Raw genomic sequence first — 16,967 nt, forward strand, 5'->3', positions numbered from 1 at the left:
AACTGTGTCAGAAACCAAAGTCAAATTAGAGATTTTAAAGTAAGTTTTACCTTCTTGGAACGAGAACCCGCCTTAGACCTGCAGCGTACACGGAGGTGGTTTCTTTGTTAGCGCATTTGACCTCACACGTTTTCAGGATTATGTTGTGTGCGAAAGTTTCATAGATGTGTAGTGAGTGTCTAAACTTTCATATAAATATGTCATAAATGTCAGGAGTCTCTATTCACAATGTTCCAGTCCACCACAAATGAAAGTCAGAAGGCCTGACTGCTGGGCCCGAGGCCTGAGTCGCCTGAGCTTACCCAAAACGTGCTCCTAGAGCCTTTTCTGCCCCTTTTGTCTGGGACCCTCTGTCCCTGACTGTACACAGGGCCCCCCCACAGTTACTACTCCTCGTTGCCTCAATGCCTCTGTCAGAGGCCTTCTTTGACCACCTAGAAAATGGAGACCGCTGCTGGCTACTCACCCCATTCCCTTCATTCCTTCGAGCATCACCGACCTGCACTGCTCGTGTCCCTCCCACTGTGCTGAGGACCAGCGAGGAGAGGAGCTGGGCGTGTGTTTGGCTCTCGGTCAGCCCTCTCCTGGCATGTGGGAGTTGCACCGTAAATACCTGTCTAGTGAGTGAGAACGTGGTGGGGCTGTGGACACTCCTCTGTGGAGAGTGGTAAACATAGGCTTTTGGGCTCCCTGTTTTGCAACCTGGGCCACTTGCAGTCTAACATTTTCTTCCTTGCCACTCACCTCGTGGTGACCATTCCTTTACTCAGTAAATATTTGAGAGGCTGCATATGTGCCCAGCACTGGAGGAATACAAGAGTGGACAGTCTGAGTCCCAGGCCAGCATAGCTTCCAGTCTAATGGGAAACTGCCCTTGTGGGTTGGGAGTTCACTGACCAGGGAGAAGAGTGCACATGAAATTCTCACCTGTGAGTTCTGTGACTGGAGGGCGTGCAAGGGTTGGAATAAGGTAAGCTAACGTTGGCCTTGGTTTCCAGCACCTTATGAATAAATGGCCATCCAAGAGCTTGAAGCTTGTGATTAAAATGATGTTTTTTAGCCTGTGAAAATTATTTTTATTATTTTTGTTTTCTTTTAAGTGCTCCAGAGTTAGCCAAAATATGCAAAACCTACTAGAAAGACAGCTAAACTTACACACTGTAGTGGAAGCCTTCCATTACAGTTAAGGATTACTTTGCCCTTTAACCATATCAATGTGTCTTCACCCTTCTAAACGTAAAGAATTTTATTCTGTTATCGTGGTTTATCCTTTCTGTCCTGGTGGACCTTGGTTTTGTTTTTGACAATTACAGCTGTTACTGCTGGGAACATTCTTTGACCTGTGTCTTGATATCCATCCAGAGCATAGATACCCAGCTCTGAGAGATGAGTGCCAATTATTTCCCAAAGTGGCCCGACCAGTTTATATGGCTGCCACTAAAACGCAGAATTGATGTACGCCGTGTTCCCTCTGTGATTGGGACTGCTGGACTGTTTGGGCAGCCGGTGAGCACAGCGCTGTCTCATACCAAGGACGTGTGCTGCTTTTGTTAGGTCTGATAATGGCATGTGGTCTTGTAAAAAATAGGTTGGCATTTTAAAAAGATGCATATTGATGAAATAACTGAGACTTACTTTAAAATTCTCCAGCAAATACAAAGCACATTTCATCTCAGTTGGCCCGGTTGGAATACAGACACAGATGATTGTTTCAGTGTTAAATTTACTCTTCTCTGGTTCCATAAGAATGTGGGTACTGCTGCTGGAAAATAAATGCCGAGTAGGTAGGACGTGTGCAGGGCCGTAACATATATGACTCCCTCAAATGGTTTAGAAAAGAGATCACATATATACATAAGCTTGTTTTTATTATTAAAAATAGCCTAAAATTCCTTCACCTCAACTGACGTGAGTACAACCACTGTTAGTGTTGTGCTTTCCTTCCTTTTTGCCGGGCTCGTGTGCACTCTGAATTTAAGCATTTAAGTATGGGTCATACTGTGTATGATGGTTTTTCAACTTTAACTTTGCTGATTGGAAATTAAACTGAATTTTGATCCAAGTAGCATTCCATTATGGAGCGTAATTTATTGAACCACATCCCTACTCTTGACCATTTCTGTTTCATTTTTCCCTACTATAAATAACACTTGAGTAAAGCAGGAACTTACGGTGTCCGTCCCAGTAGAAACGGAAGTCCTTCCTTGATTCTGCAGGTCAGGTTTCCAGCTAAGTGCATTCGTAGTTCTTTGTCTCTGGCCCATATGACAATTGGAATTAATTATTTCGTAATAACCAGCCAGACTTAGAGCTCTGTGGAGGCAGAGACTGTTCATCATGGCTACATGACAGCATTGGGCACACAGTAGGGCTAAAAGATTTACCCACTCAGTGCACAGGGATTAAAGGTGGAACGTGCTAGGGTGGGGTGTTAGGAGACGTCACTCTGCCACCCACTTCTCAAGCTCAGGTTTCTTCAGGTATGAAGGGCCCCTCCTCCCAAGATTGAAGCGTTGAAAATGGTAGGATTTACAATGAGAAAACATGCCCTCTCCCAACAGACATGCCCCCGGTATTCTCACTGTTCCACCCTGCAGTTTAGCTAAAGAAATGGGTCCGTACAGGGCGAGTGACCTGTGCGGTGTGTGGTGGACAGGACCTTCAGTCCCCACGTGCCTCCTGTAACCTGCCCCCTTGGCTCCTCGAATCGCATGTAGACCCGTTTGTGTAAGACGGATGAGCTGGGGAAGGACCCCTGTCTGCACAGGTGGGAGAGGCAGGGGTAAGAGACAGACGCCCCGCGACGTGAGGTTTGTGTACAGGCTGTAAGCGGTAAGCGGTTGGGCTCGCAGGCTCTGCAGCTCTTAGACCCTCCTCCAACTGCCGCCTCTCTCCCCTGCTCCTTCACCCCTCAGCGGGAGGTGGGCTTGAAATCAGTGATTTAAAAAGGAACCTCTTGAGTCACTGAAAGGAAATTTTTTTGCATGACTGAAATTCACAACTCAAATTCGCAAACCTCAAAGCACATTCTTCTTGTTTCTATGGTTTTGATATTGTCATAATCTTCTCAGTACCCAAACCTTAAAATATGTTGTGCTTGTTGAGATGATTTTTATCGCACTAAAATGGGGAATGTTATCAAGCCCATGCTATACACATTAATATTATGCTCTAATTTGTTGATTTTCAAAACTGGCCCATCATAATCCCCTGCAAGCATTACAGAAATAAACCAAAACCATCTAGAGTGCAGTTGACTCTCTCCTTGATCTGGGTGTGTTCATTTTCTGAAAATTCACCCAATTGTGTCCTTCCATATGTGCTTTTCTCTATTAGAACTTGTCGTACTTCATAAAAATGGTATATATGCACAAAGGAAATGAATGCACCCGTGTATGTGCATATATAACAAACATGTAAGTGCACACATGCTCGCACATGCATGTGCGCACCACACATGCGTATGCACTCACGTGTACACACATGCATGTATGCACACACATATACAAAGCTGGGTGGAGCCCAAGAGCCGGGGTTTTGAAGAAGTTGGTGAGGTGGCTCATGGGGCAGGACTGGGAACTAGAGTTGGAGCACAGCTCTAACGGCACTCAGGCCCTTTCTGGTTTCTCTTGCTAAGCTAATTCCATGGTTCTAAACAGCACCCCTTCCCTCTAGTTGAATCTCACAAATATTTATGAAGGAATTATTATTATTATTTTTTTAACATATCTTTATTGATTTCAGAGAGAGGAAAGGAGAGGGGGAGAGAGAGAGATAGAAACATCAGTGATGAGAGAGTCATTAATCGAGCCCACAACCCGGGCATGTGCCCCGACAAGGAATCGAACCTGGATCGTCTGGATCCCGGGTCGACACTCAACTGCTGAGCCACTCCCGGCAGGGCAAGGAATTACTTTTGATAATACTTGACACCCATGTGTTTCGACTCCTCTGCTGCATTGGGAAGGACTGGAGCCGGATGGCTGATCTCACTCTTGTTTTATAGGAGAGGAGGTGGCTTCAGCCTGCTGGTTGCTGATGGAAACCAAGGACTGAGCAGGGTCCAGGGCTCTTCCCACAGTGTAGTCAGCTGTGAGGTTTAAGGCCAAGTTGACTGTGCTGGACTTTTAAAAATTTTCTCTCTCTTTTGCCTGGCCGGGTGTGGCTCAGCGGTTAAGCGTCGACCTAGGATCCAGGTGATCAGGGTTCGATTCCCGGTCAGGGCACGTGCCCGGGTTGCGGGCTGCAACCGATCAATGACTCTCTCATCATTGATGTTTCCATCTCTCTCTCTCCCTCTCCTTTCTTCTCTCTGAAATCAATAAAGATATATTTTAAAAATAAATAAATAAAAATAAAAATTTTCTCTCTCTTTTAATGTCAGAGAAATGTTACCTTTAGTTAAGGGAGATGCAGACCTCGTTTTGAGCATGGTTCCTTTCTTAGCTCATATCGTACAAAACAAAACATGTATGAGAGCAAACAAAATTATTTTGAGTACGCAGCTGCCTGCTGAGGGACTGAGTCATCCAGTAAGTTGACTTGATGTGAGAGAGACGCACGGAGGGAGTGTGTCACTCCCTGCCTTTGCTCTTTAACATTAAAAAGCTTTAAACATGACTTGTACAGTGTTAGCCGCGGAAGACACTTCTGAGACCACAATAGTCCACGCTTAACTGAGAGTTGACGCCGGATGGGGGGTGGCCGAGCGGTGTGGGGCAGGCGGGGGTGCCGGCGCTGCCTGCGGACGTGGGGGCTTGGCAGGCGCTCCTGCTGCTCATTCCCGCCTGATCCTGTCACCTGTGAGGCTGGGCTGGGCGCCAGAGGGGGCAGCTTCTTCTCTAAAGTGGGGTTTTAGTAAAACTACATTCAGAAACAGCATTTCATAGAGAAAGTGCGTCTGATTGCTAAGGGGACTGGTTCTTTGCGTTACACTCCCGCAGAGCCTCTGCTTATCTTGCGTCTTCCCCCCCTTTCCCTGAAGATGGGGGGGTGCCGTTGAAATGTTAACTGTAGTGATAGTTGCGCCCAGCAGGTGGCACACTTGCTTCACTTACATGATTTACGCTCCCTTTGCTTCTGAGTCACAGTGACAACTCATTTTGGTTATTTTAATAATAAGAGGAGCCGCCACAGTATTTATTATATTCTTGAAAAAAAAATTGGCACGCTCAGTATGAGTTATGAGAGAAATTGGTGCGTGTTTCCTTTCAGTACTTAATGCCACTGCGAGTGTTACGATGATAGAATTTAGCTGTATCGAAGCTATAGCCCCGTCCCCCCACGGAGTCTGCCTCTTGCCCTGCGCAGGCTGTGCCAGACCACAAGGTGTTCCCGCTGCAGTGTCGCCGGGAGGCAGGCGAGTTGAGGTGACTGTGGCAGTTTTCATCTGCAGCTGAATTTGAGACTCTTAGTAATGGTCCTAAGGGCACGTAGTTCCCTGGGTTAAAACATGAGTATAGACACGAATGAAGCCTAGCACAAGGCAGCCGTTTGCCTGTGACCTGTTTCCACACGTCCTTCATCAGCCACACAGTTCTATTTTCTTAACTCCATTCCAGCTAGGTGCGCTGTGCGGATGAGCCTCGGTGGGCGCTCTGTACCGGGGTGGGGGCTGTTCTCTTCTGAAGTGGCTTCTCCCTGATGCCCCTGACTCACGAGAGGAGAGCATGTAGACAGAGGTTCAACCCCAGGGCTCCTGGAATCAGACACCCCGCGTTCACTTAAGTCCTGTCTCTGCTGCTTACCCGCTGCGTGCTCCTGGCAAATCGCCGGCGCCTCTGAGCCTCAGGGTCTTCCTCTGTGAGCGAGAGTAAGAACAGAGTTACCGGAGATGGGCCTTGGAGAGCTTGGAGCAGTGGCCGGCACAGTAAATTCTCAGATGTCAGCTACTGTTATTACTCAATTGGTGTAACTGTCGAATCCCGAGGAAGCTTTTCGTGACTTGCCATCGGCGGCGGCATTCCCCGACCACTGCCTTGCCCGCCGGCCGTCCCGCTCTGTGCTGTTGTTTTATGTGCGTGTTCTCTCCTGTTCCCGTGCTGCTTCCGGCCGCTGAGGGGAGATCGGTCCCTTTCTCTTTTCCCTACTACTCGATAGTGTTCTGTGCATAGGAAGGGTAACTCAGTAAATGCTTTATTAGGCTTTTTGTGAATTTTCTTTTAAAAATTTTATTTTTCAGTAACAGTTGACATTCTCTATTATTTCGTATTAGTTTCAGGTGTACCGCATAAGTGTTTATAGACAATCACACTTTACAAAGTGTTCCCCCCAATTATTTCCAGTACCCGCCTGGCACCGTACATAGTTACCACGGTATTGTTGACTCTGTTGTCAATGTTCTTGATGAATTTCACACACACACTACCTTTAAGTGATGTTACCCTGAACTATAGCCCATTCACCTGTGCTTTCCATAATGGTAAGGACTTGTCAAAAAGAAAACAACGTGTGCAGTCTGTGTATTTCTTAAAGAATCAGAGTGTATATCTTTGTCCATCATAACCTAAGACTGGACGGTTTTCCTCGGTGGTTTCCATGGGGATTTTCAAGTTTTAAAAAGACTGCATTATGCACTGATAGGCTGCTTTTGAAGCAGAGAACACTTAACTCTGACTGATTCTTTTGCTTCTGACAGACAGACCAGGGTGTCGGCTGAGCTGCACAGGACAGGTCTGTGTCTTCTCCCACCAGCTGGCTCCTTGCACTGTCCTCTGTGCCCCGGGGAGGTGCAAAGGTCCAGGCCCAAGGAGTGTCTGGGCATTGCCTTAGCCACATGGACTTTGCCCAGCGGCCTGGTCACACCGTCCTTAGTGACTCTTCCTGCGGCGGCTCCTCCCCCAGATGGGGATCCACTCTGGCTCGCCTGTAATCTTCCAGAGGCAAAACCAAGATTATTGTCACCACAGATAAGGAGGTATTAGAAATGTCCCCAAGGATTCCTTGTTTCTTTGTTCCGGCTGCTTTGTTTCAGGGAGTTTGCCGTTCTCTTGTTCCTGCTCCCTTCCCTGGTTCATCTTGTGTCCACCTCCCTGAACTTCCAGTCATTCTTTGTTTGTTTGTTTGTTTATATCTTTATTGATTTCAGAGAGGAAGGGAGAGGGAGAGAGAAACATCAATGACGAGAGAGTCACTGATCAGCTGCCTCCTGCACGCCCCTGCGGGGGATCGAGCCCGCACCCCGGGCATGTGCCCTGACCAGGAATCGAACCCCGATCTGGATACCAGGCCGATGCTCAACCGCTGAGCCATGTTGGCCGGGCATCCTTTGTTTTTAATGAAGGCAGTTGGGAGTGGATTTTATTTTCTTAGGTTGAAAGCTTAGTTTTGCTTAAGGAAACCACGTGGGAGGTTTTGAAAATTCACACTTTCATTTTCATCACATCTTCCCAGCAGCTACTGGCTGCTCTGTAAAGGAAGGAGTGAGGTGGGAGCCCTGGGGGAGTCTAGAGTGAGGTGGGAGCCCTCCCCCCGATTAGGAAACGGAAGCGCTCGGGAGATGTGGGGTAGGAAGGCAGGACTACGCGAGGCCTGTTGGCGGCATTCTTTGTACGGCAGACTCTGTTCATTCTGTAGGGACTCCGGAGGGAGAGGACCCCTCGGTGGTGTCGCCCTCACACTCTGGTGGTAGCCCAGCTTCCTGGTGAGAGCTGCTGCCTGGGAAGGTCAGGGAACTGCTAAAGGAAACACGGTCTTAATGCAGCGCTTAGTACATGCCAGGCACCCCATTCTGCTGGGAGATGGAGCCAAGGGGTGACTGGAGCCTTTCTACCGCAGACCCAACCTGCGCTGCCTTTAACCTGCTGCCGAGAAAACCGGAACACATTGACTGGTGGGTGTCACAGCACCGCAGTGCTCACAGCACGGGGACGGTGAAAAGATGAGAAACTGTGCCAGCGGTTGTCAGGCAGTGCCGCTTCACAGATCAACTTCATCACGCCCAGGGGCCCGGGACGTTCCAGTGATGCCACGTGAGCAGTGCGGTGGCCTTCTTTCTTCCTTCGCTTTAGATCTGAGTCCCCAGGGGGGGCTCCAGGAAAATCCAGCAGGTGTGCGATTTCACAGGCACCGTGGTGGGACTGCCTTGCTGCGTACACCTGGCGAATGTCACAGCGACCTTAGCAGCAGCAGTCAGAGTCCAGGGTTTTAATCTTTTACTATTCCAAGCCAGTTTTTATGTTAAAAAACAAAACAGCAGATGAAAATAGAATACATTCAAAGAATGTTCTTGTTTCCCTGAGTTTTCCAGCTAATTTTTTTAGCTAACTATGGTTGGCAACAGTGGGGACAGGCTTAGTGAACTCTGTTCCTGAGGGAGCAGAGCAGACTCAGCACAGGCCCCTGCCTGGGAGCCGCGGGCAGGACAGGCTCCGGCGGCATGCGGTCAGCCTGTGCCCATTTGCTTAGACAGCACGTGACCGACGGGTGACCGTGCACACGTCACACGTTCGTCCCACGGCTCAGGTAAATCCACATGATCCCAGAGCCGGGATTTAGTCTAGCAGGTGTCTGAGGTTCATTTGTTGCGTGCTCACCGGTCCGCATTAGAAGAAACGCCTCCAGCAGCCCCTCTCAGAGCTGACCCCGCATTCTGTCAGTTGTTTCCCTCTCCCCTTACGTGTTCTTGACTTGGACACTCTGGTTCCTCGTTTCGGTCATCTGACCCACGGTCCACCCCAGGTCCACGCTGCCGTTGGCATCCAGGCCCCTCCGAGGGTGAACACCACACCGGTCGCTCAGCAGGGCTCTGGCCAGATGTGCACCCTCCCTCCCGTTAGCACTGTTCTAGAACCTTAGGGCATTTTTCTTGTATTCGCCTTAATCCACCCTGTTGTGAAGTAATAAGCAAGGGACACACTTTGGAGTAATTCCATCCCCCCCCCCCTTTTAATCTGCACCTGAGGATATTTTTTCATTGATTTTTAGAGAGAGTGGGAGGGAGGGAGGGGGAGAGAGAAAAAATTGATGTGAAAGACGCATTGACTGGTTGCCTCCTGCATGTGCCCTGACCAGGGCCGGGGATCAAACCTGCAACCGAGGTACATGCCCTTGACTGGGAATTGAACCCACAACCCTTTGGTCCACAGTCCAGCACTCTAACCACTGAGCAAAAATGGCCAGGGCTTCCCCCCCACATTTTAAAAATCATGTAGTGTTTTGCCCTGGCCGGCGCGGCCCAGTTGGTTGGAATGTTGTCCGAAAGGTCACAGGTTCGATTCCGTCATGGCACACACCCAGGTTGCGGGTCAAGTTCCTGGTTGGGGCACCTCCGAGAAGCAGGCAGTTGATGTTTCTCTCTCTCCACCCCCCTTCCTCTCTCTAAAAAAAAAGTCAACGAACGTGTCCTTGGTGAGAATTAAAAATAAATAAACGCACGCAGTGTCGAGGTCGCGCAGGGTGTGGTTCGCCGACTCGGCCCCCGGCCGCCCGGCACTCGGACGCTGGATGGGGGACGTGGTCCTTCTGGTGCGGCGGCCGCTCGCCGCTCTGTGTGGCGCTGCTGTTTCTGTCGGTGGAAACGTTTCCTCCAGCGTTAGAATACGTGCTGATGAGTTATTTTTCAAAACTGATTTCTTTTTCCTGAACGGGTTGTAGGTTCCACCACAGCGGGGCCGTGGCTGCGGCCTGATGGAGCAGCGGCCGAGGCCTCGGAGCGCCGGCCTCACGGGGCTCCTGCCGTTGGCCGCCTGGCTGGCGGGCGAAGCTCCCGGAGCCGGTCCCCTCGGGGGGAGCCTCGGGGACGGAGGGATCGGGGCTGTGGGGGCCTCGCTGTTCCATACAGTTCTGTGCTCCTGTTTTGTTTCGTTGTGAGCTTGTGTTATGTTTGTGATTTGTGTGGAAAAGTCATACGTGAATAAAAGGAAGTGCTACAGATGAGTCTGTTGTTTGGAGAGCAGACTAGAGAATATGGGTGGAAGCAGGTTCATCCTTGGGGCTCAGTGTCCCTCGCAGTTTCCGTAGCGTCGGAAAGCAGAGACCAGACACTGGTTCGTGCCACTTGCCCCTCAGGTTTTCAGATAGAACAGAAGGTTGCCTGTTCTTCAGCCGAGGCTCAGCCTGAGCGAACCCCAATTTAATGTATCTTTTTATTTCTGAGTAATTACTTTTCAGCATACCAAAGAAATACTTGTTGTAGAAAACAAGTAGAACCAAGTTGTTTTAAAAAAAGAACCATAATCCTGCCGTCCAGAGATAAGTGCTGTTAGTGTTTGGGTGTGTTTCAGCCGTTTCCCCGGGGGGACCGGGCTCTGCCGCACGGCCCCGCGCCGCTCCTGCCGCTCTTCCTGCCGGCCCCGCCCGCGGCAGGCCCGCAGCGCGTTGCCCGCCGCGCTGGCGCCCAGACCGCCTGCCCTGGCCTTGCTCACCGGCCCGTCTTGTTTTTCAGTGGACGAGTACATCGCCATCGCCAAGGAGAAGCACGGGTACAACATGGAACAGGTAACGGCATGGCTGTCTCGCGGTAGGAATGGGCGCGTTGAGCGGACCGCCGCGTCGGGGGGGTGTGGAGTGCAGTGTCTCCCCTCAGCAGTCGGGTGGTTGCTGGCAGCGCCCACGAGGCTCTGACCCCTTTCCGCACCTCAGGTGGGTGCGAGAGGACCTCGCGGGGGGCGCCGTGTCTCTGTGGGCCTGCGGGGTTCGGGCAGTGGAGGCCCGGGGGGTCCTGGGCGTAGGTAGCTCCCTCGTATGTGGCTGTGACCTGTCAGTTCTGTGGTTTTTCCTGGCTCACACTATCACGCTCAAACCTGTCGTGTTTTGATACTAATTGTTTTTTAATCACTTTCAAATTGTAAGATTTGGCTAAGGCTTTCTTTTAAAAATTGTTTGGAGCGTGTTAATGAGAAATCCATGGAATTTACTTTTCTCCAACAGTGTGGTGATGCCTTATTTTAACCTTATTTCTAATTTCTGTTTTAGAAACAAGGCCATGGAGTTGGGTTAGGGCTCTCCTGGCACTGACCCTGGTCTTATACCGACCGGTTGGTCACTAACGTTTTTCACTTGTCCGAGTGACTGAGGACGCCAGTGACTGGCGTTACGTAGCGCTGCTCTCTTCCTGTCAGCCTTGGTCTTATTTTTAATTGTTCTATCCCAGTGGAACTGTTTAAAATTTAGGCAGTTACAATAAGATAGTTCCAGAATCTTTCAAAGCAAGATATGCTTCCCATGCATTCCTGTATTTTTTCCTTTCTGAGCTGGAAAAAACTTTTTATTTGCAGGCTTTTTGTTGTTTTTTCCAACCCTCACCCAGGGATGTTTTTATTGATTATAGAGAGAGAGGAAGGGGGAAGAGAGAGAAACATCGATTGCTTGCCTTCTGTACGCTCCCCAGTTGGGGGTTGAACCTGCAGCCTGGGTATGTGCCCTGACCAGGAATTGAACCCACAGCCTTTTGGTGCCCAGGGTGATGCTCCAACCCACTGAGCCACCAGGCCAGGGCTCTAGTTGCGTTTTTTGAGCAGAGGAATAACAAAGCAGTGGGTGCTTTTAGAACAGCCTCTCCTTTTACCTGCAGGGCGATAGCGTGTGACCCTGTGAGAGCAGCGGCCGCCGCTTCCTGGCATTGTTCCAGTGGCAAGGTGCTGAATAATGCTCAGGGCCTCCGTGTTCTAAGTTGAGAAGCGAGAATGGTGGACCTTACTCAGGGCTCTGGGATAAGTGAGTGAGTGTGCAGGAGGTCGTGTGTCTGTGACGGCCACTTAGCAGCGCACACGAGTAGCTGTTAATTTGTCTGGTGTAGAGATGTGCACACTCTTCTTTCACCAACTGTATTTCCATTTTAATGTTGCATTCATGTCTTTGGTCTAAAATTTCACCGATGCTATTTTTCTAGGCCCTTGGGATGCTCTTTTGGCATAAGCATAATATTGAAAAGTCATTGGCTGATTTGCCCAACTTTACCCCCTTCCCAGATGAGTGGACTGTGGAAGACAAAGTCTTGTTTGAGCAAGCCTTTAGTTTTCATGGGAAAACTTTTCATAGAATCCAACAAATGGTAAGTAGATGAGACCATTGATTTCCCCCCCCCCCCAGCCTCTTTCCTCTGCAGCATACCTGAGGGATAGGACTGTCGCCTGCAGGCATGAGTGTCTCATTTTTAATAGAGCTCCCTTTAGGAAAAGCAGCCCACTGCTTGCTGCTAGGGGAACAAGAGGCTGCAGATGACAGCAGGGAAGCATTTCCTGGCACCGCCCAGCTCGATGGCTGTGACGCCCCCCACCCACCCTCAGTCTGTCTTGTTTCAATTCCCCAGAAGGTTATTGGCAAAGGCTCTCGATGGTTATTGATGAGGTGGAGCATCATGGGCCCTGTCCACCTGGGAAAGGTTTGCTCATTTCTCGCAATGGAGAATGCTGCTTGGTGGGTTCTGCCACAAAATCTTACCGAGTTACATTAGTTCTAAAATGAACTATTTTTAAGTAACCCAAAAGTTATGATAGAATATGTTAGAAACTTTAGGTGTGTGAAAACCCTGATTCATCTTAAACTGACTTTACAGTCTTTCATGGGCTGAGTTTCACTTCCAGTCACACTTAGTAATTTGAAAATGCACCGAGGAGAGTCCTTTCATGAATTTATTTCCTTACTGAAGAAGGGCCATGGCTTCGACACCCGACTGCGCGAGTGTGATCCTAGCTAAGTGTATCTGAGCGCGTTGGACCCTGGAAGGTTACTCTGAATCTGAATCGACTCATTCTTTGTACGTAGCTTCCTGATAAATCTATAGCAAGCCTGGTGAAGTTTTACTACTCCTGGAAGAAGACAAGGACCAAGACCAGCGTGATGGACCGTCACGCTCGCAAGCAGAAGCGCGAGCGGGAGGAGAGGTCAGTGCGCCGGGGGTGCTGCTCACCGCGGGGCCGCAGGCCACTAGACCCCTGGGAGCTGGTGGGCCCGCCGAGGACAGATAGTGACTGCAGGGGCCCAGTGCCTACCTGTCCGAACCAGACTCAGATGCGCTCCGCTCCCTGCTGGTGGCTGTGCCTCGCGGCAGCGTTTCCTCCTGCAAGCATTCTCCCCACCGCTCTCCCTGCTGCCAGGAAGTGTCATGTGAACGAGTAGACTTTCCTGCATATTCTTTCATGCCCGTGAGGGCATCTTGTTTTAAAAATTGATTTTAAAGAGCGAGGGATGAAACACTGGCTCGTCCCACGTACTGATGTGCCACTGGTTGACTCTTGTATGTGCCCTGCCGGGGATCGAACTCGAAACCTTGGCGTATGGGGGCGACGCTCCACCCAGCTGAGCGGCCCAGCCTGGGCGAGTGTGTCTTCTTTTAGTGACAGGATCTGTTGTTTCCTGGGTTGAGATGTGTGTGGTGTGCCGTGCAGATTCACGTGATGGGTTCGTGTTGGGTGCGTTGAAGAGGCCAGGGCAGTTCAGGTTCCTTCCTCCCTCCTTGACTGTCTGATTTGTATATGCGAGTGAGTGGGAAACACTGCACGGCTTCTTGGTAAATGCTGGTCTCACAGCCAGCTTACTGGAAGGACACCTTAGTCATCACTTCCTCAGCCTCTGTGCGGCGCAGCGCAGTGGGAGTGGCCGTGTGCACACGCAGAAGTGGCGCCAGGCTCTGCTGGGGAGGTTCTGCTCCCACTCATAGGCCGGTTTCAGTTCAGACACTCCTTCCCGAACCCCTTTCCTCAGTTCCAAAACGAAGATGCTTAAAGTCCAGAGGCCAGCACACAGCATAACGGTTTTTGTATTAGGTTGGTGATAATGTAGGTGACTTTTTTTTTTTGGGTCAATCCTCACCTGAAGATATTTTTTTCCAATTTTTTTAGAAAGAGAGGGAGGGAGGGGGGGGAGAAAGAGAGAGAGAGAAACATCAGTGTGAGAGAGACAGACCGATTGATTGCCTCCCGCGTGCTCCCAGACGGTCTGAGATTGAACCCGAGATCCTTTGGTGTGCAGGCCAGCACTCCAAGCGCTGAGCCACACCAGCCAGGGCTGTAGGTAGCTTTTTAAAATTATATTTTATATATTTTGTGTAATATATTATTTTTGTAAATTTATAATTATTTGGCCCCATCTCAGAAGAGATGATTTCAAATTAAAGAGACTAACCTGTGGGAACAAACTGAAAGTCAGGTATCACTTTTGGAGAGCCTAGCCCTCTTGGCCCAAGTGTAAAATGAGAGTGATGCTGAGAACGTCTCCAGAGCCCTTTCCAGCTCTAAGTCTATAAGGTTTTTGACCTGAGACATATGCATGTTTTTGGTCTTCAGCGTACATACCAGTGAGTCTGTTTATGAATCAGCACTCTTAATAACCAAAGAAATGTGGCAAACCCACTTACTGAATGTTTTTAGTGTTGTAGCAGCTTTTGGTTAAAATTTTTATTTCCATTATATCTCAGGTCTTGTTTACTGTGTATAAATTAAATTTATTACTGCAAACAGATGCAGCCTACTCAGCTAAGATCAGAATTAAATACAAACATAGATTGGAACTTGTGCTGAGCATGAATGACATCCCGGGTGGTCTCTTGCTCCCACCTCCCGTGTGCACCTTCGCTCTCAGGGTGCAGACGGAGGAGGAGACCTGCTGTGGCGGGAGCACCCGCGGCTTGTCGCTGTGATGGGACCTGCCTGTGATAGTAATGTCAGCGACTGGGACAAAAGTCCCTCAACCCAGACTATTTTCTTGGACACTCTTTCTTAAGCCAGAACTTACACCACCTTGGGCCTTGGAGGGTGGGGAGCGCACGGGTGTAGTCAGCTGGGATGGATTCCTGAAACCAAGCAGGATGTGGACATTTGAAACCTGAGCGCTCTGTAGCCATCGCTGATGAGCTGGTTTCAGCGGTGGGCCAGCCAGGGCTTGTTTTCTAATTGTTTAGTGAAGCTCCCACCTACCACAGAGCTCTTGTCCTTTTTAAAATTTAATTTAATTTTTTTATTGATTTCAGAGAGAGGGAGAGAGAGAGAGAGAAAAAAAAACATCAGTGATGAGAGAGTCATTGATCGGCTGCCTCCTGCACACCCCCCACTGGGGATCGAGCCCGAAACCCAGGCATGTGCCCTGACCGGGAACCGAACTGTGACCTCCTGGTTCATGGATTGACACTCGACCACTGAGCCCCACCAGCTGGCTCTGGTCCTTTTTTTAATAAGAAATACTATGTGGAAGGATATAAGCAAAAGCATTTGAAACACCACAGCAATTGAGTGTCCTTTTTGGGATGAACTTAATTTAAAATACCAGTTGTCACTGCCACCAAAAAGCCTCCCCAAGCTCAGACTTGGGTGGTCGTGAGCAGGCAGGTGGGGCTTGAGACTGTTTTCACGCATCGGTGGATTTGCTCCAGGCGCAGTGGGGCTTTAGTCTTGAACAATTTCTCAGTTATGTCTCATGATCACATCCCAGGTCTCCACTAGATAATTATGGGGAGATAAAGTAAATGTCTTAAATTACATATTTTTAGTTGAGAGTTAAGGGAAAACACTTGACGTATATAAAGCAACAGGGTTCTAGGCCTGGTTTGGGAGTTAGAAACCCATTTTAATAGTTTATTTTAATCATTTAGACTAAAAGAACTATGAAATTGGTTTTTTATTTGAATTGTAAAATTGTTTTTATCTCAGCAGTCTGAAAACATACTAATTTTATGTTAAATCTGTCATTAAATCAGTTTATTGCTTCTGTTTGTATATTAATTAAGTCAATACAAAGTAACCTCTCAGTAACGTTTTCCTGTCTTCCAGTGAGGATGAACTGGAAGAGGCAAATGGAAGTAACCCCATCGACCTTGAGATGGATCAGAACAAGGACAGCAAGAAGGAGGTACTTCCTGCAGGCGCCTGAGTTTGATGAGTCCGTGAGCAAAGCGTCACTCCTCTTGCTCACTCTACTGAATGTATTAAGGGCCACATTGTACAGGGCATCGTGAGAGGATGTTTTAAACTGGTAACTTGGCCTGTAGAGCTTAGAATTGCCTTTGCCGAGAGACACGAGTAAAGGGCGTCTCAAAGGAAGAAATTGCGGTGACACACGGTGGTCTGTCCGGGCCGAGTCCTCGTGTGTGCTCCCCTGCGCGACTGGCTCAGCTGCAGGAGGAGGTGCCCCTGAGGCCCAGGCTGGACGCGGCTCCTCGTGGGCTTGTGGCTCCTTCCAAGCTGTCGCGGGCCCAGGACTCTGCACACACCGGGTCAGGAGGCAACAGCAGAGCGCTGACGGGCTCAGAGCAAATCCTGTTACTCAGAAACGACAGCCCAGGTCATACGAGGGCGAGCCTCATGCATGGTGAACTTGCAGTCGCTCACGTCTTGAAAGTCGTTATGCCAGAGGTTTTTAGTGTCTAGGTTCAGGGGGCTTATGAAACCCTATAATTGTGGATGACTCTTGTAAACTGTCCACTGAAAACGGGGTGTCGGGATGATCTTAGCCTTTTGAAATGGGGGTTGCAGTATTTTGTCCATTCATAAAATTGAATAAAGCATGTGTAGGAACCCCAAGGGCCCTCTGAGGAAGCCCAGGGCTCCATGGCTCAAGTCGGAAACCACACAGTCCAGCACTACCCGCAGCAGGCCTGGGGAGCCGCCGTGACATCTGGAGGACGGGCCCTCAGCTCCTCAGTCAGGCTGGAGGGTGGGCTCCCACTGCGGGCATGACTTTTATCTGTGGTCACATAAGAGTTTTTCTGAAGGCAGAGCCTATAGTTTCAGCAAAATCTCAAGGGTTTTCTGTCTCAAAAGGTTCTAAAGTATGAGAGCAACTATTTTAGGTGTGGAAAAACAAAAAGGTCTAGACATACCTAAATTTTACTTACATCAATAACGCATGCTTTTATAGACTAGCTAACCATAACGGAGAAAGTGAAACCATTTACACACATAATCACCATTAACATTTTCCTCTGTAAAAAGTGTATGGGCCCTGGCCAGGCAGCACAGTTAGAGTGTCGTCCCGATAATGCCAAGGTTGCAAGTTCAGTCCCTGGTCAGGGCATATACAAGAATCAACCAGGG

At 49.2% G+C, this 16,967-nt stretch overlaps 1 protein-coding gene across 1 annotated transcript in view; it reads left to right on the forward strand.

Moving 5' to 3' along the window:
- The window catches only part of RCOR1 (REST corepressor 1), an 89,103-nt gene that overhangs the window by 56,420 nt on the left and 15,716 nt on the right, over nucleotides 1–16,967 (forward strand). The window contains exons 4-7 of the mRNA XM_081129721.1: nucleotides 10,385–10,437; nucleotides 11,831–11,992; nucleotides 12,706–12,824; nucleotides 15,705–15,783. Coding sequence (XP_080985847.1) covers nucleotides 10,385–10,437; nucleotides 11,831–11,992; nucleotides 12,706–12,824; nucleotides 15,705–15,783 — 413 coding nt within the window. The remainder of the gene's footprint in view (nucleotides 1–10,384; nucleotides 10,438–11,830; nucleotides 11,993–12,705; nucleotides 12,825–15,704; nucleotides 15,784–16,967) is intronic.

This window comes from Miniopterus schreibersii (genome assembly GCF_964146895.1).
Source record: "Miniopterus schreibersii genome assembly, chromosome: 1".
Taxonomy (NCBI): Eukaryota; Metazoa; Chordata; class Mammalia; order Chiroptera; family Miniopteridae; genus Miniopterus; species Miniopterus schreibersii.